Here is a 24,836-nt window from a genome sequence, read left to right on the forward strand (position 1 = left end):
GTCGCTTCCTTCGGGAATTTTTGTTTCTCTCTTTCAGTTCAATTAAAGAACTAAATAGAACTGCAGGAGGGTTACAAGTAACAACCAATCTTCAAGCATGAACTGCAGGAGGGGGATCAAAAGCTTCACTCACCGAAAAAGATGAAGAAGATACATGGCAACCGAGTCGGAAGCGAGATTTGGCTAATGAGCAACGAATAGAAGGAAATACCACGACGACTTAATTAACACGTTCATTATGTGTAGGAGACTAACAAAAGGAGAGAGCAACACTTTCAGGGATTTGTGGAAGACAGGAGGTGAGAATGGGGAATACTTTTCGACCCCGCCCCACGGACTTCTCTATCCTTGTGAAATCATAGTAAAAAAGAAAATTGAGGAAAAAAAAAACAACCATAAACTTGAAGGAATGGTTATCAGATCCAAACTAGTGGCACACTAAAGCTATTCAGAAACATTTATTAACAACCCTCTTCTTATTTGAATAAATATACTTAGAGCGACTCATCCCTGTTTGATGTCGGGTTGTCTAGTCCAGGTCGAACACAATAAACCACCACTTGTATACAGTACTATACCACTCGTTTTAGTTTACAGTTCTGTTAAATATAAGAAAATATGTTGTTCAAGCTACATGCAACCATTGAATGTTTCAAGGGTGGATTTCGCAAGCCACAATAAGCCAGGATCGTTGCGCTTCAGTACAAGGAATGTTTCTACCTTGCCGATTTCATCTAGCAGTGCATCTTCAATAAAACCTATCAAGAAGAGGATCTCCAATGCAGCTGCATTAAAAAATATAGAAGAATTGATACAATTGATCATAGTAATTTAGTTTGATTCCCTAATTTTGTTGTTTTAAGTACACTGGATATGGATGCATACAAAACTAACCTTTATAATTGGCAACATTCTTCTGGATGATGGGATTAGTCTGCAATGCATCATTTATTAGCTCAAGGTAACAAGTTTAATTTTTGAAAAAAAAAAAAAAAAAACAGAACAAAACAGAGAGGGAGAGTAGTTCACGAAATGAAGTGAAGTAGAAGGGGAAAGTTAGTCCTCTTGCCTTGCGAAGCTTTCTGTATTTCGTTTCATCAGGGTGTTCAATTACGTTCCTGCAGAAGAGAAGAATTTCAGTCAACAATTCAATATTGAATGAATCCTAATGACCAGTCGCAAAAATAATAGCAGAGGTTGCGCTCATAATCAGTAGAACTTACTTAACAATCTTGAACAGAGTTTGAAAAACTGCTGAAGATTCAGAAGGTTTAAGTTCAGTCAGCAGCTTTCCAATAGCTTCACGCAATCGATTGCATACAACAGAAACAGAGTCTTGTATTCTTTGAATTTCTTGGTCATCGGGATCAGGCTCGTCAACAGGCATTTTAGATAAATCCGCTTGATGTACCAAACTTTCGTCAGGATCAGGCTCTATCTGCATCGGTTCCTCATCATGCTTTTTACAGCTTATACTTAAATGGGTTTGATCTGCCACTAAGCCAGCTTGTAGGCAATCGGCTTCATCATGTCCAGTAGCATTTCCACACCCCAACGTGTTCATTTTCTCTCCCAAGTCATCTGGACCAGGTTCAACAACCATTCTTTGTGAACTGTTGCAATCCAGGTTTTGCATTCCTGGAGAAAAATGGTTTTTGTCAGTTATTTTACCGTTCAAAGAGCTTCCCATATCATCAGGATCCGGTTCTCCATACAACTTTGTGGCTTCCAACAATCTGCTGTTAGTAGAAGGCACAGGCTGCACATCCTTGCTGCTCAAATCGGTTTGAACTACTAGACTCCTATTGAATCTTGGTCCACCATCAGATTCTATAATTTTGCAACCTATAGCATCATCAGGATCAGGTTCGGGCTTGTTTTCATAATTAGAATTGTTGTCGGGATCAGGCTTGAGCATGTTTTGTTCATTGGAGCTGTCATCAGGGTCAGGCTCAAGCTTCTTTTGATAAGCACCGTCGTTAGGATCAGGCTCCAGTTTTTTTTGGTAATTAGAACTATTGGGATCCGACTCTCCACTTACTGGAGACACTCTTGAACTGAAATCTGCTGTGTTGGTCAAACGGTGATAAGCAGCAGCAACTGAAGCAGAACGGGCATTAACCAGCTGATGCGACGTACTTCCACCAAGTTTCTGTGAGACACCAAAGCCATCTTCGACATCGTCGCTTTCTTCATGATACTGAGAATACTTAATTCCAGCCAACGTATGGCCTTTTGATCTTGTCCAATCCAAAGTGGCAGCCTCCTCATTAAGCTAAGAAATATCAAATTGAAAAAACCACCCTGTTAAGGAATAATAATGAACGCAAAGCTAGAATCAACAATATGGCCATAAATGAGGAAAAAAAATTCATAATAAAAAACATTATTACCTGTTTATCCAAAGCATAGAAGTTGGCATCGTGCTCAGAATAAATCATATGTGCCTAATTGCAAATCACAATAAGTTCAGAGATTCATTCGGGACTTAATTATCCTCTGCATGTATAAAAAAAACAAAACAAAAAGTGCTCACAAGTTCGTGGAGTAAAGTTTTTTTAACTCTTTCATATTTTCTGAAGCCCTTTAGATCATCTGTACGAAGTCGCAGGGATATCTCCTCTCCATGGTTCTGATCAGAACATATAGTCAAAAATCAAAATTGGAAAATAATATCCATAGTTGTCCACGTACTAAAGTGGATGTACCTTATTAAAGCCAAGAATACATTTTGGGCTCACACCAACATAGCCAACAGGATCCATCTCAGTCATAATTCCCACACGCCAACGGTGCTAAAAGAAGGCCAATCACCAGGTTATTTGTTGCTAATCATATATTACAGACATCCAGATTTAGACATTCCTTTACCTTGTTCATGATTGCAACAATACCAGGATCCGCAGCTAACATATGCATTCTTTTCAAAGCTTCTGAAGCTGGAGGGTTCAACTACAGCCAATGAAAGAATGTGTCATTCACCACCAGTCAAAGACATGTAGATTAATGCAGTACTCAACAGCCAAAGGGAATCTTATAAGGAATACAGTTAAAAAACAAATATTTAAGAGCAAATCTGTATCCAGATTAAAGGGCATAAGCCCTACAAAATGCAATCCTGCTGCAATGTTTATGCATACAATATAAAATTATTGAATATACGCTAAAGAGCACCTCAATTCCTGGAATTTGAAGGGTCCGAAATTCACAAAATACATAGGGTCCTTCTGGCAGTTTCAGCACGCCCATAGGCTTACTTGACATTCGTTGCTTCTGTCTTTTCTCTTCTTCATCAAACCCAGCAATTCGTTCATTTTTCTTAGCATTGTTCAAAACTTCATCTACCTCATTCCTAGGGACTCCCATCATTCTGATAGGCTTGTTGTCCTGAAGGAGTCAGAGTTGATAGTCAGTCACCTAGAACTAGCAGAACAATGACAATTTTTGGTATCTTTGAAAGTGAAAGGAAAAATTCTTGGAACTGGACCAGAAAACAGCAAACTTTATATCCGAAACTTCACATGCATCAACTAAATACTATAACTGGTAATGCATCAAATCAAAAACCAACAAGTGGCTAAGCTGCGCGACCTAAACAACTCATCTTTATAAAAATAATTAAACGAATTGCACCTTGAAAATGGAAATTTTCTGCAAATTCAAGTATCCATCTTCATCAGAAAAAGGATGAAACATTTTAGAGCTTTTGCCGGAATATTGTGGAACTATGAGTCTAATGGTATCTGCTTTAACTCCAGTTAAGTTTAGCAGCTTCTGACCGAGGTCCCTAAGAGTAGACTCTGAACTGATTTCCACCATATACTTTGTTCCCCTCCATATGACGGGTATATTATAGATGCTGTGTTGCTGATCCATGTTCTCCTGAAAGAAATAAAAACTTTTATTCGGATACTCATTACTCAGTACACATTGCATAAAGAAATTTAGATTGTCAAAGCAACAGCTTCTCGCTCTCATCTTAATAAGAATCTGGCAGTGTAAGATAAATGTATTGACCGATGGTGTGAGTTTGCTCAAAAACCAAAATGGATTATGAACACTGTAACTATTAGAAAATTGAAGAGCGATTGGTTTCAGACAATGGAAGTTCCTCTCGATCTATCCCGAAACTAGTCAAACATCAATAACGAAGAGAAAATCGAAAATCGAAAAGGTAAAAAAATTAAATCTCGCTTCAATTATCGCTAATCTCGTGAAAACAATTTGAAAAGATTGAACCTACGAATTACGATATTCTGAACAACAGAACAATCTGATTACTTCTCGAAGCAAATCACCCCAGATAGAATAATATATTCTCCGGGAAATCAAGAGGCGACGATAACAAACCCTACCAATCTAAAACAGCTCAATTCACCAATTGAATTCCGTTCAAACAAAACGAAATCAAAACCACGGTCTTAAAACTTGTGGAAGGACAATCGAAACCTAGACAGACATGAATTGACTTACCAGAAGTTGGCTGTCTCCTGTGCTGGAGGAATATCGATATTGCCGAAGAACTGGTTCGATGAGAAAATAGAGGAGATTTGTAAGAGTTGGAAAAATAAAATGGATGTCGGACTTGTGCAGATGGCGGGAATTTACTCGACGGGTATCGGAAGGCGAATGACAACGCCGCGCATTATTACGGCGGTTCAGAAAACATTACGTATGCGCTGGCGTATAATCCAAGGAATCTACTAGAAACTAAAATTATGTCTCATTTTTTCTTTTTCCTTATTACTTTAAAAATCAATTTTACGTTTTATGTTTATTTTAATTCTATATTTTTAACCACTCAAAATTAGATAAATTTTTTAATTTTAATATTAAATTTCCATCCAAACATGGTAAATTATTAAATTTCCGTCAATAAGAGAGAGTCCTCGAGGGCCACGTCAATCAGAGAGGGGAATGCCACGTCAATCAGACAAGGGAATGCCCTATTAGTCAGAGAGAGAGAGTCCACGAGGGCCCTATTAGAGGGCCCTATCAGTCAGAGAGAGAGAGTCCACGAGGGCCCTATTAGAGGGCCCTATCAGTCAGAGAGAGAGAGTCCACGAGGGCCCTATCAGTCAGAGAAGGGAATGCCCTATCAATTAGAGAAGGTCTTATCAACAATCAATCAGAGAGAGGAACAAAACGGAGGTGTGAGAACCTCCCTGTCAATTATGGGAAGCTCTCCCTATCAATTATGGCATGGCAACCAATACGAGAATAAAAATACTTTATTAATTTTTTTAAAAGTTTCTAAAAAAAACTAGAGTAAAATTAATTAAAAGACTCACTGTTTTTTTAAAGGTGCATATTAAAGTAAATCAATAATTAAAGTGAGTTTTTAATTTAATATTCATCACCAGTCATTTAAATAATAATAATAAATAAATAAATAAAGAAAAAAAGAAAACTACAATAATTTTTCCTTCCCAACTATTTTTACGATTGCTTAATGAACTAGCTGAATGGATGCTGATCCGTACATGATAAAGCCGGCATGTACGTTTCTTATGCCGAAAGACGAAGAAACCAAAGACGAAAATAAATTGCCGAATTAAAAAAAAAAAAAAAATTAAATTCTCTCCAATACCATAAAAGNCTCTCGCCGCTGCTCAGTGCCCCACTATCGATAGATTGCGGATCTCTTCCTCGGGCACCGGCAGATCGTCCTCTTCCTCCGCCTCACGAAGTTTGCTTCCGGACGCCGATAACCTTATGGCGACGTTATTGACGATCTTGTAGGTGTCATCAAAATCTTCATCCTCTACGCCGTCGTTTTCTTCCCTGCATTGGTCGCCTTTGTAGGGTTGCTCGCGATTGCAGTTGTCGGAAGCGGAGGAATGCCTGACGGCGTGAATGTCGTCGCCGTAGTCGGACTCGGCGATGGCGGCTCTAGCGAACAAGAGGCACAGAAGGATTGTTCCGAGGGAGAGAAGGGCCAGTCGTCTTGAAACTGCCATGGTTGAGGAAATTTGGGGTCGGACTTCTCTACAAAAAAGCTAGGGTTTGATAGTACGGATGATTTCGGTGCAGGAGTTTGATGGCGGTAATGGGATTGAAGGGACGAAGCGGCCACCAATATATATAAGAAATGGATTTGTTTTTTTTTTTTTCACTTTTTTATTTTTTTATTTTTTATTGTTGGGGAAATTCCGTTTAATTGAGCTGGTCTTGAGGCAAGGGTATTGTGCATTTAAACCATGAAATGCTGACACGTGGCATCAATATTCGGCGGAGGATATTATTCGGTAAAATTGGACAATATTAGGAATCAAAGAAAACGGATCGACCAATTAAGTATATATTTTTTTTATTAAAATCTTTGTTTATTATTTAACTCATTAAAAAATTATATAAATTAATTTTACAGTTTGTTATATTTTGTTTTTAAACTAAAAAAGCAGTAATTTTGATATTTACTATATTACGTCATTAATTTTTTAGATTAAAATAAAAATAATACTATACCAAAATAGTTATATTTTTTTAAAAATGTATGGTCAAACTAATATTTTTTTAAGATTAGGCTAAAATTAATATTTTTAAAATATAAGAACCAAAATAGGATATCTAATTTCAATAGAATATTGACTCCCAGTAAATAAATAAATAAATAAATAAATAAATAAATAAATAAATATATATATATATATATATATATATATATATAATTGTTTTTTTCTTAATTATTACCTTATTTTAATCATTTTCTTTTTTCTTTTTTCTTTGGGCACTTCAGCATTTACCGTTTGGCCAAAATGAATCCATCTCTGATTATCAATGGTTTGTATTCATTTGAAATGTTTCTCAAACGAACAATTCCAAGAATTAAGAATGGTTCATAAGAAAAAGATCATTGATCAGCATTTCACTGCTGGAAAATTGGCTGATTCCAACCCACCTACTGCGTCCTTTCATAGTACAGTATGGTAGATGCCGCTATCATGCTGGGTGTGCAGATTGAAGATGAAGATGTGCATTTTAAACCCGCCCGTGCTAAGATCTTCGTACTTTCTTTTGAAGGACACAGCAGTTTAAGAACCTCTTCGGCCGCGACAATCTGTTTGTTGCGTAGACCGTCGTTACGTATCAATTCCCTGCAATGATAAACGGACCAATTCAAGCAATATGTAGTTATATCCAGTCCAAACACAAGCCTATGGCGTCTGCTAAGATGTTGAGATAACGTTTGAGATCTAATGGAAAAGATAGTTTGCAATGAAAAATGCAAAATCATGTTACTTGAGCATCGACTGTAGCCTTCTTGGAGTGCATTCTTGAAACAGTGCCTCTGGGATAACAGGTGAGTTTAAGAGAATATTTGGAAGGGAGATGTATGATACTTTCGCTTTGTGTCGAATCAACCATTCGGTTAAGAAATGAGCTCGGTAAGCAACTACAAAAGGTAACCGAGCAAGCTGCAACTCCGTAGCAACTGTACCAGAAGTACATAATGCAACCTTACTTGCCTGCAAGGCATGTAAAGTTCAGACTAGGATTGCATCCTATTGACGAGTCACAGCAAAACAATCTCATTAGTGCTTGAGTGGTTAAGTTCTGGCATTATGAGTATCAGTACTAAGCCAAATACATGCCATGCCCTCATAGTTCAGAAAAGTAAATTATCAAATCAAACAAGGAAGAAGAAAGGAAGTAAAATCCTGCTACAAACATAAACGTGAATGGAGATTTGAATCTCAATCGAAGGAACTTAATTTCCATCTATGATTTTAATAGCAGCAATAGTTAGTCCGCTAAAAAATCTATGCATTAAGCTTGACTAGGAGCTTGGAAAAAGAAAAGTTTGCAGATTACGGTAGCTGCTGTGTACAGGCGTGGATATTCTTAAGGTCCAGTTCTTACAACTATTTTACTTCATTACCTCAAAATCATTTGACCTTTCGACTTTCACAAGCAAGACACTACCACGTAGCAGTGACAGCAAACCTGAAACAATTTTATCTCCTAGAATGCAAGAGGTATTGCATGGGTGTCATAATCACTATATCCAAGAATAGGGGTTCAAATTTTCAACAATAGGAGTTACAAATGGAACTATTGCACCTCGGTTGGAGAGAGGAACAAAACCTTTCTTATACAGGTACAAAACCTTTCTTATACCGGTACAAAACCTTTCTTATACAGGTGTGGAAACCTCTCCCTAGTAGATGCTAAAATTGTGAGGCTGACGGTGATACATAACGGGCCAAAGCGGACAATATTTGCTAGTAGTGAGCTTGGGCTATTACAAATGGTATCAGAGCCAGACACTGGGCGGTGTGCCAGTGAGGACATTGGGCTCCCAAAGGGGGTAGATTATGAGATCCTACATCAATTGTGAAAAGGGGAACAAAATCTTTGTTATAAGGGTGTGGAAACCTCTCTCTCGCGATTTAAAATCATGAGGCTGACGGTCATACGTAACGGGCAAAAGCGAACAATATCTGCTAGCGGTGAGCTTGGGCTATTACAGTTGCCTTCCGTACTAGAATAAAAACCAATAATTTTTTTTTAATGTTAGTTACATTGAGTAGACTGAAAGGACTTACACTGAATGCATCATATTTTGCTTGTGGTGATCCTCCTGCAACCAATACGGCAGGCACAGGCCACTTATGAAGGACTCCACTTATATGTTCCTGTACATCAGCATTAGGAGCAACGTGGATGATTGTTGTCAGCTCCGGGAAGGATTCTTTCAGTAACTCCAACGTACTTGCATAGATTGGAATCATTCTGCTGACTTCCTGTAACCTACTTCCAGGAAGCAGGGAAATGATTGTTGCATCTTCAAAAACAAAATTCCCTCAAATGTCTCACTAAGGATTTTTAACTGATTCAATACAAAATCCAGATTTAAGCTTCTTTTTCTTTTAACAAATACCTAAACTTTGCTCAAAATCATTTATACATAAAAAGACAAAATAGCGTTACAAAACGAGTAACACCTTTATAAGGTTTTGCTCAAGGAATCTATGTTCAAAATTTTGAAAAATACTAATGATAGGATATCATGAGACTGCAAGCTTGTCATGGTTCATAAAATGAGAAAAGTGTTTAATACACAGATACTGCCAAGTAGAAATCTACATTCAAGGAAAGTTTAGGCGAGGCGTATTACCAGCACGAATGTCGTTTTGAATTAGAAAATCTTTGCAACTTCCCTGTATTTTCAACTCCAGTAATGAGGCATCCTTCCCCTACATAAAATCACAGGGCATTAGTGTGGCTGCATTAAACTGAGTCAATTAGAGTAAGATAAACGACAATGAATGCAGCCTACTTTTTCATGAATTGAATTCAAAGATGATGAATTTATACACTGCATTAATCAGGAATAAGACATATCTTACAGCATTGAGGTCTAACGTATCCTCGAGAATGGGATGCCCCACAAAGGTTGCTGCCAATCCATTTGATTTACAAACTTCTGCTTCATTTGGAAGTATGCATAAAATGTGGTCAACAAATTCAACAAGACCTTTGAGCCTTTCTTCACCCCCTTTCCAAGCCCAGAATGACGGTGCTACGTAATGGAAATGTACTGGACAAGCCAATTTATCGTTTCGGTATCTAGCTGCAAAACCACCTCAGTGTTCACATGTGGTTCTAATTGTATAAGCAAGTAACAAAACTCAATAGTCCATGAGATGCTGGTGCAAATTACCACGTATCTGCTTTAGGAGGCGGAACGAGAACCCTTTAGAGTCCACCGTTACAACGACATGAGGTTGAAACACTATAGCAGCTTCAACGGTCCTCTTGAGCTTTTCCTGGCATTGCCAAAGTCTCCACATAAACCAGGCAATCCACAAATCTCACGACACGGAGGAAATCACATTCATATAACACCAATCTAACAGATCAAAAAGTAGTCATTATCATTCCTAACATGAACAGATAGTTGCTTAGGGGACACATTGAACCATTGTGGATTTTGGAATCTCGTCGAATTCTTGGGACTACTGGGTGTGTTATCTCCAAGCTCTTTCATAATTCCATGATTCTTATGATGAAAATATCAATTGAAGTGGCTTTTTCATAATTTTTTTTTAACTTACTTCCCCTTTTTACTTTTGTGTTCTTCATTCTTTGATGGGAAGCTCGTTTCTTGTCAAACAGTTGTATCATATGACTATGAGGAAGGTTCTGTTCTTCTCTTGCATTAAAAAGAGAAACAGTAGAACACCAGTATATTATGTTTTGAACTACTCACTCTAATTTTCATTAGATGCGGACATAGCTCCCATATTCCCATTACTGCAATATCCTCCATGGGGAATAGAGACTTCAATCCTTGCTTGGACATCATGGAGCTGTAACAAAACATGTGAAATTTCAATGGTAGTTAAAGAAACAGACTATCACTAAAACGAAATCAATGGAAGTTAACATACAACCGACAGGATTCAAAACACGGATGAGACCAAAATGGCAGAAATCTTAGACTATAGCTTGTCGGTTCAGCCATAAACATTTTAATGAGGGGAAAACAGAAATATGTCCCTTTGAACAGGCGATTCGGACACTTCAAAAAAGTAACAGCTTACCCTCCGACGCCGGAGAAACGAACAGGAACTGGAGATAGCGTTCTCAGAGATGTCATGAGACGAGAAGCGATGGTGTCGCCGGAGACTTCTCCGGCGACAATGAAAACCCTCAATTCGCCATGTTTTGCAGACATCTCGAAGGCATTAGCGGCTACTCTGTAGGTCGATAAGTACCTGTTCATATTGTTGAGAAAACCCCGCATCATTCGCCGTCGTTCAGAGCAGCATTTCCAATACATCCATAACATTTGACGGCACAGAAAAGCACCGCCGCGGCAACTGCGTTTGCCTCCCGCGAAAACGTTTACGGTGATGAAACGCCAATGACCTTAAACCCGGATCCGGTTGACTTGGTCAATCGGACGGAAGGACCTAAGGTCTAGCAGAGGTTTTTGTTTTGTTTTGTTTTTATTTGTTTATTTATAATTTAGGGAATTAAAGGGATTTTTTTTACGACACGTCGTTCGATCTGAACCGACATGTCATCACTAAATGATACTACAAGTCTTTTGTTCCTCGGGTCAGAGTTCCACAATCCGCATCCCCATTTCCCAAATGCCATTCAAGCTCCGTCACTGTATCCAGTTCCGGGAGCACAGTTCTTCACATTTCAGGCGATCGCTTCTTTCAACCTCCATCGGATTCAGACATGGAGGCCTTATTCGGTTCGATTGACATACGTGAACTCCTCTCGACTCAGGACCTCTCCGATCCGACGGCGCCTCTCTCCACCCCCGATCTCCGCCTTCTTGTCAACCGCCTCGAGTCCAACTCTCTCCAGATCAAAACGAAGATACGCGATTACTTACTTTCTCACCATCAAGAGTTCTCGGACCTCTTCTCCCTCTGCAATGACGCAATTTGCCAGTATCACCAAATCTCCAAGGACGTGTCGAATGTGCTGGAGTTGACTACTGACCGCCCGATAGAGGTCAAGATGCGTGAGATTATCGATGACATGAAGGAGAAGACGAAGGGCGCGAGGGAGAAGAGTGAATTGTTGGAGTTAGTTAAGGTAATTGTGGAAATGGATGACAGGTTGAAGAGTGTTAGAGAAGCAACAAGGAAAGGAATGCTCAAATTTGCAGCGGAGGAAGTAAGAGAGCTCAAGACTGCTCTACACATTCACAATGACGACGACTGTAAAGATGGAGAGCCCTTGGTTTACAGGATACTGAGAAGGGAGTGGTACCAGTGCTTTGAGGAGGTGAGGAAACTTCTTTGGTATTTGGAAGATGTTTATGTATGAGAGTTGTACTTCATATTTTTGTCCGCAAATGTACAAACTGGAAATGACCTGAACTTCTGTGATATTGTGTTCTTTCCTCGAAACTTTTGATGATTTAAAATGTCAGTTTCGTTTTCTTGGAATTCTAACAGCTCAAAAAATGAATTGACCTCGAGTTTATTATCAATCTTCGTCTAGTTTTAATAGTGCAGATTTCAACAGTGGAATAGGTTTCAATTCTTTATGTTAATTTGTCAGAGTAAGGTGTATTTGAACTTGAATTAGATGTTCTTAGGTCAGTCGTTTTTGGTCAGTTTTGAATTTGGCGGTTTTTATATATATAAAAATCTTCGTTGGTTTTTTTTTTCACATTATTATTTGTTTTATCTTTTCGAGATTTTGAATTTGGATGTATAGATTCAAGACTTGCTTGTGAAAATCCTGGAACATGCAGTAAGGTTTGATCAGCAATCTATTCGAGTGAAATACTGGTCAAATATAGGCGAAATTGATGGGATTGAGCTACGCACGGTTTTGGAAGCAATGGATGTAAGCCCCGTCTCCCTTTTACTCCCTTATTTTTGCTAGATATTTTTCAGATTTGCACTTTTCTGAATTCGATCAGCCTTCATTAATCATTCACATTTTAAGTTCTTCGAATTTTCGGCATTTTCCATTGCATGAATAGGAATCTATTATCGATATATATTATAATTTTTAATTGAGTCAACAATTGAAGCCTCCTATTCTAATTTCCCCCTCTAGCTATTTGGAGCATTTTTTATTTTATTTGTATCGACGTTTGAATTCATTTATCTTGATGTAATATAAGTCTTTAATGAAATGGAAGCATTCATGACAGGTTGTTGGTATTTTGGATTATGGCCTCGCCAAAGTGGCTGATTTGATTATCAAGTTTGTTTTCTCTCCGGCCTTAACTTGCGGCTCACCAATATCTTATGTGGAAGAAATAAATCAAGATGCTGAAGAAAAGTGTACAGCAGTCCTGAAGATAGTGCCATCCCTAGAAAAGGTTAATAATCTTCCAAGTGTTCATTCCTTAATTTAATTTTTCATACAGAATTAATTCTAGATAGCTCGTGGAATTCAAGAGAGCTAATTACTTTCGTAGGTGTATTAATATAATTTTGAAAATATATATTCAATCAACTTATACCAAAACTTTTGTAGATGAAGAAGTACCGTGAGCCTCATGTTCTTAATATGAATGAGAGAGAATGGCCCTCGATATTGTTCACTAATGTTTGGAATGAGAATCAAACTTCAGTCGCAATGGAACCCCAAAAAAAAAAAAAGTAGAGAGGAAAGGAAGATAAAAAAATTGTTGGACCCAACAAGATGGGAGAATAAAATGATATTCTTTACCAGGACGGAAATGGTTCTCGATTTTGTGAGCAGTTACCACAAACCTGAGATCATAATTCATTAATTGACTACTTTATTTATTAGTGCGAGTAAGGGTGAATGATTCTCATTCTTCTATTCTCCAAGTTCTTGGCTGGTTGAAGAAAAAGTGACTTCTGCTTAATTATACAAATTGATGTCTTCAAACTTGTTTACTTACGCTACTTTGTTTATTCAGAAAGTTAACTTGTCTTTCTCATTATCTTCAGATTGAGAACGTTGATTGTGAAACCATATACTCAGGGGTAACTCAGATTGTTAAGTTCATCTCCCGACACATATGTTATCAAAATAGTTCTTGGATACAACGTTTTGGGAGATTAACGTGGCCTCGGATGTCAGAATTGATTATATCTGGTTTCCTTTCTAAGGTTTGTTCTTATAATTCTTCAACATGAAGCAAGATGAATCTCGTGTTTCTGTTTCAAAATTTTTATGGAGATTGCGTTTGTTGATTGTAGTTGGACTTATGATATACAAAAATTTCATGTGAAACCTTGCAATATTATATGGATAGTAAATTTGGATACGGTGGGTTGGGCATGATTTATCATTTGTATTCTGCAGAAACTTAAATTTACGGGAGCTGATTAGAATATATTTAGGTCAGAGACTGATGGTTCAAGTTAGAGAGAGAGAGAGAATAGATAGACTTAAGCTAGACTCTATGATCTTTTTTCCTTTTTCAGGTAGTTCCAAAAGATGCTTCAAAGCTTGCTGGATTTCAGAAGATTGTTGAAAGTACATCCAAGCTTGAGGGTGCATTAAAGGAAATGATGTTTATTTCTTCATCTGATGCAAACGATGAAAGGCTGAGTATTTTTGCTGAAAATGTGGAGGTTCACTTTGCTTCTGGGAAGAGGAAAGAAATTTTGGCGAAGGCCAGAAATTTGCTTCTAAAATGCGAATTTTCTGTGCCTGAAGTAAGTTCTTAGAACATGATAATATTCCTCATAAATATTGTAGTATGGTCTGTTTTATGTGATAAATATGAATACAGGAGTTCACAATCAAAGGCGGTAAGAAAAAGGGCAATGAAGTAACTAAAAGTTCTTCAAATCAGACTGTCGATTTACTTTTCCTATCTGAGAGATGCGTGGTGTCTGAAGCTGCCACAAAACTGATGGAGCTAGTTCATCAAACACTACAGGTTGTCTTATATGCTTAAAAAACGACTTCTTTTGATAACAAACTTAAAAATGACTTTCATTTATGTTTATGGACACTTGATGTTTTTTTTTAAAGTTCGTATTTAGAACATCTTAATATGATCCAGTTACCTTCTGAGCATTCTATATGTTGTAAAATGGGAATGGGAAGAATTGAGGACATCTAATGAATAGAGATATTTCGATTTATAGCTGGAAAGGCTTGAGACTGTATTAAACAGACGTCCATGTAGGAGTGTAGTTTAGACTTCAACGTCACTTCCTGATGAGTAGAGAAGTGAAAATGTATTTCAGCATTATTAGAGAAAGCCCTCATGGAATGAACGATAGAAAATAAAGCACGGAGGTATAACTTTCATGCAAAATATTATTGAAATCAAGCATGCAGTAACATAAGACATTATTTACAAGATCCCTGGAGGATGGAGGCCTCGGGATTTTTGGTATACACAACGAAATTCTTCCCTCTTGGCAAAAGGGATTTGAAGATTTCACAACAAGGAGGAGGCTCTTTGGCATCCGGTTATTGCCTTCAAATGTGGTTTCATCCACTTTGACCTTAAACCAGAATCCAAATCCATGCATTTCCCTTACGGACCATGGAAACACATAAATAACTTGAAACATTTGGTGTATGCGCACATTTCAGTTAAGGCTGGTGAGGGGCTCCCCACATTGTTTTGGAAGGATGTTTAAACAGGGACCTCTAATCTTCAACAACTCTTCTCTAGGCTTTATCACTTATCGAGCAAGAAAGATGCACCTATTGCGGATTTTTTGTGTTCCAATACAATATCATGGATCCTTCATCTCTGATGAAATCTCATGGAGCCTGTGATGGAAGAATGGGCCGCTTTATCCACTCTTTTACACCCCTTCATGATTCATCCTGTGAAGTCTCTTGGCACTGGGCTTTGGAAAAGGATGGTTTTTTTCTCAACTAAATCATTATCGAAGGCAGCTATCGATCAACATATTTGGACTGGTAGTTATCCAAAAATGGTGAAGTTCTTTATATAGGAGCTTAGCCACTCTTGCATTAATACTTTTGATAAGCTCTCATGTCTTTCTCCATGGCTATACTTATCCCCCAGCTGCTGCCCTATATGCTACAGCCACAGTGAAACATGATCCACCTCAGTAACTGTTCCTTTGCCACCAAGTTTTGGAATTTCTTAAAAGGTGTTTTTGGTTGGAGCTTTCCTCGCCTGGTTGATACTAACAGTAATCTTGTTTTATTGGGGCACCCTTTAAAAAATGACAAAAAGATCCTTTGACTTAACCATGTTTGTACTTTCTGTTGGAGTCTTTGGTTGGAATGAAACACTTCCATCTTCCTGAACAAGAAGCGTTATTGATTCTACTTCACTTTTAGCTATTACTTGGAACAAGTTGTCTCCTCCCTTTTGTAATTATAGCCTCAACACGCTTACTTAGTTAATAGAGGTGCTTCTTGTAATTATTTCTTGATAGGATCTTCTTTTGTGTCCCATTTCATCACATCAATGGATGGTTATGGTTTCCTATAAAAAAAAAAAAAAAAAAAAAAAAAAAAATCNTATTTAAAAAAAATATATATATATATATCATTTCATTTTGATACTAGGTAAAGTATACCTTGACAGGTTGTTCTGGATATATGTTACCTCTGATTGTTGACAAATATTTTTAAATGCCTTTTACAATAACTGGGATGTGATTTTGGCTATGGAGATCGTGGTCATATAGTATTGAAAGTTTGTAATTCTGATTGTAGGATGTTTGTTTGTCATCCACCAGAGTCGCTGTGGAATTTTATCATGCTGTTAGGGATGCCATACTCCTCTATGAAGTTGTTGTCCCAATCAAGGTGAGCATTTGAGGAAGTGTCCGTAAAACACTTCACTGTTGGCAATTGGTTCCATCATACTTGGATTGTATTGGAACCGGAAATTTTCTTTGCATTTTTATTGTCATATCCATCACTATATAATGACCTTTGCTGTTTGTGAAGCTAGAAAGACAGCTTGATGCTGTCAATCATGTTGCAGTTCTCATGCACAATGACTGCCTTTATTTATCTCAGGAGATACTTGGACTTGCATTTGAGGTATTGTGTAATTCTGACTTGTTTATGTGTTAAATGATTTCTTAAAGATCATCAAGTCCTCTCCCACTGTTATGAAAAAAAAAAAAAAAATCAAGTCCTCTCCCACTCCCTCTAACTCAACTTAAGGTCAAATCCAGCCTTTAAGTGAACGGATGATCTCTTTTTCTTGATTTCTTATCGTTCTTATTTTGGTTTAAATTCTTTGCTAGGAGGAAAAGAATTTGGGACCTTTTGTTCCGAATAGGTTTAGAAGCTTTCTGTTCTCAATGTAACAGATCTGATTTACCTCATGTTTCAGTATCGATCAGACTTCCCAGATTTCCTAAAAGAACATGCTGTCTTTGTTGACATGGCTCCAAGGTTTCATGAGATGGCAGAAGAAACAATGCATAAACAGCTTCAGCTTATAACTTGTCACTTGAACGAGGTTTGAAGCTAATTGAAACACATTGTTCGAAAATTGTGATTAGTTCTCCTGATTAAAACCAATGTTTCTTTGCTGCTTTTGACTGTGTTTGCACTGGAATAGGCTATAGATGGAGCAGATGGATTTCATAATACACATAGAAGGCAACAATTTGAATCTGCCAAGTTCAGCATAGATCAGGTAGCAAAATCTTTGCTGCTCCTCTCTTTTAATATAAATTTACTATTAATCTCAAAAGCTCAATCATCTAATTAGTTTAACTTAATTATATAGTTCATTCTCCTCTAGGATGGAAATGAGAAATGGATTTTAGTTTGATTACGAAGTCTTAATGCAGGGACTATTGATATTAAAATCAGAGAACGAATAATATGGTAGAGATTTGATCTTATGATGATATACTTTGATATTATGTTAAATTACCATTAATCTCAAAAGCTTGACATATTTTTTCAGTAAATTAAATCATCCAAGTCATTCTTAGACTATAAGTGTCCTGAATGACACATTCCAAACTTTTTAACCGTACTATAGTCTTCTTCTTCTTCTTCTTCTTCTTCTTCTTCTTCTTATTAGGGACCGTTTACGCCAAGATATAGCATAGTAAACAAAATTGTCGAAAAGTTTTGTATGAGTCTGTCTTTTTTGCGAATATTCTTTGATTTCTTTCTTTCCACATATTCTAAAAGAAAGTCATGATGATGTTTTTCCACAGTAGGGCTTTTACATTCTTAAAAGGATGGTATGTTAAGGTCATGTCCAATAGATCCTTTACCTCCCTAGGACTTGTGAGATGCCATCCAAAATATTGAGAATCGTGTTCAGAAAGTCTTAAGTGTATGTGCATTGCATAAATAAGTGGCTTTGTGATTCGCTTTTCTTCTTACATAATGGACACCAATTTGGAGAAAAAGTGGTATAAGGCTTCTTTTTTTTTTCTTTTTGAAGATTTTCACTTGGCTTTATACACCTTTTTAGGATGATGTCCTTTCTATATTGTCTTTGCAAGCGTGAGATTTATTGCTTTACTTTTTCCCCATGTCCATCCTCAAGGATTTTGGAACGAAGTCAGTGAATCTGCTTTGTTGGACAATACCACGGAAGCAAGGTCAAGGCTTAATTCGGCCCATTTTGTTGCTTCATTATCCTTTAAATTTATACCAAGCTTCAGGTCTCAAAATTTGTTGATAACATTCCACGTTTCTTTGATCGTGGTTTTTTTGTTATGTGAGAGCCAGTACAAAAATGGATACCTTAGGGCTAGCGTGGTGTTTTCAATCTATGGGTCGGTCCAAAATGATATGCTTCCTCCATCACCCACCCTATGGAAAGTTCGGTTGGTGATGAGGTTTTGATGTTTCTTTATGTACTTCCAAGGCCTTTTATAAAAGATTGAGGGGGTTGATTTTTGTTTGAAGTAGGAGTATATTTGGCCTTTTTCTTCATGATGATATCTCTATATTCATTTGGCGAGAAGGGCTTTGTTCTTCTTCTTTATCAAGAAAAGACTGAGACCTCCCTTTTCTGTTGGGAGCTTATAATATTCTATCGAATAAGGGGTAAGCCATCTTCCTGTCATTTTTTTTTTATAAGGAAAAACAAATTTTATTGAGAAAGTGAAATGTTCAATGGGAAATTAGAAAAGATGGTACTGAAATTCTAGGGAGAAAGCTCCAGAAACTGTGAGCTGCTACGTTGTATCCAAGGGGACATCTCAGTCTCATTGAAACCCCATTCCTTTGGAGCCGAAGCTCCTATGTAAAACATTGAACAGACATACGGACCTACTATGCTTCATGGAATCATTTTTGAGTGTATACCGATTCCTTTTGCAGATGTCTTTATCTATTTTTCTTTTAACGGGTTTAACTATTGTGGATCAGGTTGTGTTCATTCTTGAAAAAGTACATATTATCTGGGAGCCACTCTTGTTACCTTCCAAGTACAGAAAATGCATGTCTGCAGTGTTAGAGTTGGTTTTATCAAGAATCACAAAAGACATACTTCTTTTGGATGACATAGCTGTAGAAGAAACATTAGAGGTATTATCAGATATGCGTTAGCGTTGTTAGCTTTTGACCTTTGTATTTGAATAAAGCTGCCTAATGGATAATTATGTTTGTAGCTTCAAAGACTCATTCATTTGATGCTAGACAGCACGTCATCTTTATTAGAGACCCTGACTACCAAACATCAAGATAAAATGGAGGAGCCTTCCTTGTACAGTCTTGATGTTCTTATACCATCCCTCAGGAAACTCCGTAAACTCGCAGGCAGGCCGCATGCTTTTTCACTTTCTGCTCATAATTAGCAAGACAAATGTAATGTCGATGTTGAAATTAATAAGCTATTGTTGCTGTTGCAGAATTATTAGATATGCCTCTAGTATCCATTACGACGGAATGGGAAACTGGAGAACTACTCATCTCTGGGTTTACCGCATCCGAGGTATGTGCCAATATGGAGTTGTGACACATTTTTTTCAATTATTTTGCTGACATGTGTAGGGAAGATTTGAGTCTTTTGATCTCTTGGTCGAAGGTATATGTCTTGACAAGTTGTGTGTTATGCTGAAGCTTACATGATTAAACCACATTGAAAAAGACCGTTCGGAATCTAATTATATGCGGATTTACGAGTTCAATATCAGCATGCATTATCAAAGGTTTATAACGTAAAGTTCTTCACTTTTGCAGATTGAGGATGTCATCAAGGCCATATTTGCCGATTCCCCCTTGAGGAAAGAATGTTTATGGAGGATAGAGAAGACATGCTCTTAACTATTTAACGAATTCTCCGGCGAGCTATATTGGTGGTTGGTGCTGATCAGTCGTTAAGTCTTGCAACGACCATGAAGTTGCGATGGAAGACAAGTTTTGTCACAGTTCAACACAGTTTCACTTCCGTACAAATTGATCCATTTCCCTCCCCTTTATTAATTTTTTTTTATAAAAAAAAGCATTTGGAGATATAGTTGCATTTATTCTACTTTTTGTGGGGGAAGGGGGGAGGAATACGTTTTATTTTTCCCTTTTTTTTTTTNCTTTTTTTTTTTTTTTCTTTGAGAACAGTAACGTAAATCTTTGATTATTTACTTCATGTTTGTTAGATAGCATAGCACCGAGATAATAAGAACCATTACTTGCGCCATATTTTTTTTGTTTTGTTTTGTTTATAGAACTAACAATAAAGGCTATTCATTTCATGTTTGTGATGGCAATGTGACAATGTGGACCATTACGTTGTGCTGAGTGTCACTTAATTTAAAAAACATTAGGAACACGAACAGCGAACTGCCCCATTACGATGTGTTGATCATCATCTCTTTAACTCAGTTCTCCTTCACTGCTGCTAAAGCTTCAATTTGTTCATAGCTTATCCTTTTAGTTAGTCTCATTTTCACCTCCCATGAGCTCTTCAAGCGAGAACTCGTCCTCTTCGATTACCTCCGCGTCTTTACCATCCCATGGCTCTGTCTTCACAACATCTGGGGAGCTGTCAAGGGGCAAATTTCCTTTTCCTCCACGGCCAGCTTCTTTTACAAACTCGCTGTATGAAAAACAATCATTTCAAAGGCCATTTTACACATTTCTGAAGATGTGGGAAGGAATGTGAAGTTGTAACTTACATAATATGTTCGAGCTCAAAATGCGCTCTTCAGGGGAGCATACGCTCCCTTCTTCACATTCAAAGCTACCAAGGCGGGATATCCATATCCACCAACTCCGACATGCTTTTCAAGATCGGGTTGCTTACCAGCAGCAGCCCAAACATAGCTGCAGAGTAATATACAGTTAATTCAGATTCCTATGGTCTTTTTTTTTTTTCTTTTTTTCTTTTTTTTTTTAATTATTGAGAACATTAATATATATTAGACTGTGAAATCCAGTTGTCAAGGAATTTGACTCGAAAGAATGTGTAAGTGGTATGTGTTCTTATACAGTTACCTGTAGGGACTTCTTCTGAACTTCTCTGCAACTGATAACAATTGCTCGAGGTACTTGTTCCTTCCTTCGGCCTTGGTATCCAAAACGTCGGGCAGGAAAGCAACAAAACATATGGCAGCCGAGGCGCATTTCTCTTCCATGACGTCCTATAGGAGTGAGATAATAAGATTCATACTCCCACGCGTATAATAATAAACGATTTTAGAAACCAATTAGCATATAAAGCAAGCAGCTTACAGGACCAGTCAGCTCCGTCACTTCTGGGGGTGCAACATTCGTCTCTAGCTGCTCTAAAGCAAATGATTCAATTGCTGACGCAGTTCTTGCACCCTCGTAAGGAATTGGGCTGTCCTTGTCAGCACCGAATACCAAGATGGTGGGGAATCCTTGAACATTGAACCTGCTCATTAGAGACTGGCAGCAACCCCGTTGCCGATTAGATTGGAAGTAAATTAAGACTCAGATTGGAAGTAAAATGAATAGGAAATAGAAAAGAGTACTGTCCAATGATTTCACGAATCAAGTGACTCAAAGACTGGAGTTTCTATTGAAAGTATCATTCATTTTCAAATTCTTCATTTTCAATGAAAGAATAAATCAAGAGCTTCTAAAAATAGGTCATACATAAAGATAGGTCATCCATAAAGATAAATTAAATTAAAAACTCACTTCCAAACAGTACATTCCTCGGGATGTTTTTCTGTACAATAATGTTCTAAATGTACTTTTAAGGGACTAGCATAATACGATTTTTACTTGGAAAACTTTTAAATAATCAGTCAGCCGTACAACTACAATTAGAAAAGGAACGAACATCCGGCTGGCAGGTAATCGGAAGCCAAGTGATAGACAAAATGATCATTCAAGTGATCAAACAGACCCGATAAGGCCAACTATGTAATAAATTTGAACCACATAATCTCACTACAAATCTACAATTAGTTGACGATAGATATTGATAGTGGGGCACATTATATTTCAAGCATAAGCAAAGTCGAATATTTGTTACAAATTTAGATCCTACACTCTCATCTCTAGTTTCTAGCTACCACATGTAGTAGTAAGAAAGTTATAACTTAAGACTTTAAATCAGGCTGTTCACTCAAGTCTAGGACTTAGGCAAGACTTCTCAATCGAGCTATGTGTTTTTGGCATCACACTTTCATATACATACGACAGATCAATAAAGTTCCAAATATTTCTTGCTCAAATAAGTATTAGCTGAAATTTGACTAACCTTCTCGGCATCACAGTCTACGTGACCCAACTTCACCTTCCCCTTCAAATTTTTGGCAGCCTTCTTCCATTCTGGAGCCAGTCGTTTACAATGTCCACACCTTGTAAGATAAATTCGAACAATGAAATTATCACCCTGGAAAAAATATAAAATATAATCAAGCTCTATAATACAAAATAATAAGTCCTTACCAAGGAGCAAAGAACTCCACAATCCAGAGATCTTTACTTTTTATCACTAACTCATCGAAGTTGCGAGAATTCAATTCTTCTGAAGCACTGGGTTCTGCTTTCTCATTTGACCCTCCTCCAGCTGTTTTTCCACTTAGACGTTCCTTTAAAAGAGCCTTTACCTGAGAAGAAAAGAAAACGAATGCAATGTATCAAGTGAATGTCTGAGGAATGTAACAAGTATTTTCACAATTGTCAAAGGATATTTTACATGTTATCTAGCTAATGAAAAAGCCAAAAACAAAAAGAAGAAAAGAAAGTTAATGCTGTAAATGAACGTTCTCCCAACATGTTACGATGCGAACCTGTTGCAGAGCAAATTCTGCAATGGGTTTAACATCCCGAGCTCCTTGGTAGTCTACCGGAGGATTTCCAGGTGCAAAGACTTTTATGGTTGGGAATCCTCTAATGCCATATTCCTGCAGAAATAAGCAACGACATACTGAATATAGGGAAATTGAGGGGAGCATAGTGAAAAAGAAGTGTTTTAATTAAAACTTGCGATAAAAAGGCACGAGGAGTAACACTATGGTCCTGGGGTGAGAAGATAGGCCTAACTGAAGTCTCTCAATTTTCATATCCAAACTCTTACTAATATTTTAAACATCAATGCAAGGATATCATTCAAGAAAGAGAAGATGCACAGCGATACTCAGAGTGACCGCTTTAACATTTTAGCAGTCATTTTCAACTAGAGAACCCTTGCATTGTATCCATGCTCAAAGTGTACAAACAATAATAACCATGTGTATTCATAGAACAGGAAAAGTTCCCAAACTTCGAAGGAAAAAATCATGGAAAATGCAGCATCTATCTTCAGCGCCTCTCAGTTTTTATAGCCTTTTCCTCTTTCTAGGAAAGCCATGAATACGGAAAGACAAGACAGGTTAAGTAACACAGCATCAAACTCCATCTATTCCAAACAATAACAGTGAGAAGTAAAGTAATAGGTTCAACTTAAAAAATGTAGCAACCGACTTTGATTTACAGATAGGAATGACTCCACCAAATAGATTCACGTGGTTAGAATTAACATAAGCGACATGACTTCTAGCAGAGCACAGGTTAGTTCTTTGGAGAGTAAATAACAATCGCACGTTTGCGATGGAAATTTATTGATGAAAAGAAGTCAACAAAAAAATGCTAGCAATGCAAAAGAGATTATGAAATAACTGCTGAATGGCGTTGATTACAATAGTAATAATGAACCTGAGCAAGTGACTTGTGCGCGTCCGCATCAAGTGCTGCTACTGTAGCGACTCCTTTCAAAACGGTAGCCGCCTTCTCCCATACAGGCGTGAGAGCTTGGCAATGACCGCACCAAGGTGCAAAAAACTCGACTAGAACGATGCCATTTGAGTTCAAAACCTATTACATCGCAAAATTTACATTATAAAGTTCAAATATGCAAATGCAGGACATATAACTTGAAAACTAAACGGATTTCCACAATTATGACACCGGACTACGATAGAAATGAGGAAAACAAAGTCAAAATAATAATAATAATCTAATAACTGCATCTAGCAAAGAAAAAAAAAGAAGGAAACAGATCGCTAAGCCGATTTGATCAAAACCTTATCTCGTACAAATATCATTCCCATCCGATTCCAACCGATATCACATAGATGATGGATAAGCAATAATTCGACTAACGTATAAATAGTGAGATCGTCTAAAATCTGAAAATAGTCAACAATAAAGAAAGACACCAAATATTTCCGAACCTCAGAAACACTAAATAGCACTCGAAAACACATTTCAATTGCGATAAAAAAAATGAAAAAAAAATATTCAATCGATAATTTCCGAACCTCAGAAACACTGAATAGCACTCGAAAACACATTTCAATTGCGATAAAAAAAAATGAAAAAAAGTATTCAATCGATAATTTCCGAACCTCAGAAACACTAAATAGCACTCGAAAACACATTTCAATTGCGATAAAAAAAAATGAAAAAAAAATATTCAATCGATAATTTCCGAAATAAAAAGACATCCACAGAGATATCACCGAGTGCGATTTCTCCGAGAGAATTCAAGAAGCAACAAAAAAGAAGAATGCTAGATAAAATAATTCGCTAAGACATACAAAATGGAAAGGAAATGAAATGGAGATTGGAAACAGACCTTCGACTTGAAGTTGGAAGGAGTTAGTTGAAGAACGGGAGACGACGCCCCATACAGTGCGTCGCTGAAATCGAAAGCAAGGAAGAAGATGAAAACTAAAACCGTTAAAATCGGCGATCGATCACTTCTCATTCTCTCTCGCTCTTTTTCTGGATCAAGGTAGAAACCTCTCGACAAACGAACGCGCGCGCAGACACTGATAAACCCTCCAGAATTTTTGAAGAGTTCGTTCTTTTTATGGCTTCTGGTTTTTTTGTAGAACGAGTGTTAGTGCGGCAGCCAATAAGAAGTTTACAAGTCAGCATTGCAGTTTTCGAAATTCAAGTGTTTTCAACACGTGTCATAATTTTATTGGTTGTATTTGCATCCTAGCCCCATTAATTTCTCTCGTTCCTTTTCAATT

At 37.3% G+C, this 24,836-nt stretch overlaps 4 protein-coding genes across 6 annotated transcripts; 1 reads left to right on the top strand and 3 right to left on the bottom strand.

Moving 5' to 3' along the window:
• Window positions 1-445: 445 nt before the first annotated feature.
• Window positions 446-4,690, bottom strand: LOC111777416. The gene is made up of 11 exons (XM_023657001.1): window positions 4,474-4,690; window positions 3,634-3,882; window positions 3,175-3,387; window positions 2,872-2,952; window positions 2,709-2,795; window positions 2,537-2,632; window positions 2,394-2,447; window positions 1,224-2,275; window positions 1,070-1,118; window positions 895-934; window positions 446-785 (listed from the first exon to the last, which is right to left on the bottom strand). Exons 2-11 carry the CDS (start codon window positions 3,874-3,876, stop codon window positions 631-633), a joined length of 2,070 nt encoding a protein of 689 aa, XP_023512769.1. The 5' UTR covers window positions 3,877-3,882; window positions 4,474-4,690; the 3' UTR covers window positions 446-630.
• Window positions 4,691-6,741: 2,051 nt separating this feature from the next.
• Window positions 6,742-10,937, bottom strand: LOC111777417 (probable lipid-A-disaccharide synthase, mitochondrial). 2 transcript variants are annotated; one of them, XM_023657002.1, is made up of 8 exons: window positions 10,551-10,937; window positions 10,217-10,316; window positions 9,668-9,773; window positions 9,354-9,577; window positions 9,122-9,200; window positions 8,550-8,788; window positions 7,243-7,469; window positions 6,742-7,097 (listed from the first exon to the last, which is right to left on the bottom strand). In XM_023657002.1, exons 1-8 carry the CDS (start codon window positions 10,796-10,798, stop codon window positions 6,902-6,904), a joined length of 1,419 nt encoding a protein of 472 aa, XP_023512770.1. In that variant the 5' UTR covers window positions 10,799-10,937; the 3' UTR covers window positions 6,742-6,901. The 2 variants fall into 2 exon arrangements, with proteins under 2 accessions (XP_023512770.1, XP_023512771.1); XM_023657003.1 differs by lacking the exons at window positions 10,217-10,316; window positions 10,551-10,937 and adding an exon at window positions 9,893-10,209.
• Window positions 10,938-11,090: 153 nt separating this feature from the next.
• On the top strand, window positions 11,091-20,038 carry LOC111777418 (centromere/kinetochore protein zw10 homolog). 2 transcript variants are annotated; one of them, XM_023657004.1, is made up of 14 exons: window positions 11,091-11,757; window positions 12,196-12,327; window positions 12,641-12,811; window positions 13,413-13,574; window positions 13,893-14,126; window positions 14,204-14,353; window positions 16,129-16,221; window positions 16,366-16,461; window positions 16,760-16,888; window positions 16,991-17,068; window positions 18,772-18,930; window positions 19,014-19,161; window positions 19,254-19,336; window positions 19,585-20,038. In XM_023657004.1, exons 1-14 carry the CDS (start codon window positions 11,200-11,202, stop codon window positions 19,666-19,668), a joined length of 2,277 nt encoding a protein of 758 aa, XP_023512772.1. In that variant the 5' UTR covers window positions 11,091-11,199; the 3' UTR covers window positions 19,669-20,038. The 2 variants fall into 2 exon arrangements, with proteins under 2 accessions (XP_023512772.1, XP_023512773.1); XM_023657005.1 differs by lacking the exons at window positions 18,772-18,930; window positions 19,014-19,161; window positions 19,254-19,336; window positions 19,585-20,038 and adding an exon at window positions 17,942-18,759.
• LOC111777419 (protein disulfide isomerase-like 2-3) lies at window positions 19,933-24,644 on the bottom strand. Its single transcript, XM_023657006.1, is given in 10 exon segments — window positions 19,933-20,437; window positions 20,517-20,536; window positions 20,538-20,664; window positions 20,836-20,981; window positions 21,073-21,249; window positions 22,073-22,172; window positions 22,264-22,424; window positions 22,608-22,721; window positions 23,512-23,670; window positions 24,434-24,644. Coding segments are annotated over 10 exon segments (1,302 nt in total). The 5' UTR covers window positions 24,566-24,644; the 3' UTR covers window positions 19,933-20,271.
• Window positions 24,645-24,836: the final 192 nt, after the last annotated feature.

Source organism: Cucurbita pepo, chromosome LG16, assembly GCF_002806865.2.
Source record: "Cucurbita pepo subsp. pepo cultivar mu-cu-16 chromosome LG16, ASM280686v2, whole genome shotgun sequence".
Classification (NCBI taxonomy): domain Eukaryota; kingdom Viridiplantae; phylum Streptophyta; class Magnoliopsida; order Cucurbitales; family Cucurbitaceae; genus Cucurbita; species Cucurbita pepo.

Excerpts from the sequence above, each read along its gene's own strand:
- LOC111777417 (XM_023657002.1), bottom strand. The coding sequence starts at position 10,798 with ATGTTATGGATGTATTGGAAATGCTGCTCTGAACGACGGCGAATGATG. Across the intron at positions 8,789-9,121 it reads TCAAAACGACATTCGTGCTG|ATGCAACAATCATTTCCCTG; the intron begins GTAATACGCCTC and ends TTGTTTTTGAAG. Across the intron at positions 7,470-8,549 it reads CAAAATATGATGCATTCAGT|GCAAGTAAGGTTGCATTATG; the intron begins GTAAGTCCTTTC and ends CATGCCTTGCAG.
- LOC111777416 (XM_023657001.1), bottom strand. The coding sequence starts at position 3,876 with ATGGATCAGCAACACAGCATCTATAATATACCCGTCATATGGAGGGGA. Across the intron at positions 3,388-3,633 it reads AGAAAATTTCCATTTTCAAG|GACAACAAGCCTATCAGAAT; the intron begins GTGCAATTCGTT and ends TGACTCCTTCAG. Across the intron at positions 1,119-1,223 it reads ACTCTGTTCAAGATTGTTAA|GAACGTAATTGAACACCCTG; the intron begins GTAAGTTCTACT and ends TCTCTTCTGCAG.
- LOC111777418 (XM_023657004.1), top strand. The coding sequence starts at position 11,200 with ATGGAGGCCTTATTCGGTTCGATTGACATACGTGAACTCCTCTCGACT. Across the intron at positions 12,328-12,640 it reads CGGTTTTGGAAGCAATGGAT|GTTGTTGGTATTTTGGATTA; the intron begins GTAAGCCCCGTC and ends CATTCATGACAG. Across the intron at positions 16,222-16,365 it reads AAGTTGTTGTCCCAATCAAG|CTAGAAAGACAGCTTGATGC; the intron begins GTGAGCATTTGA and ends CTGTTTGTGAAG.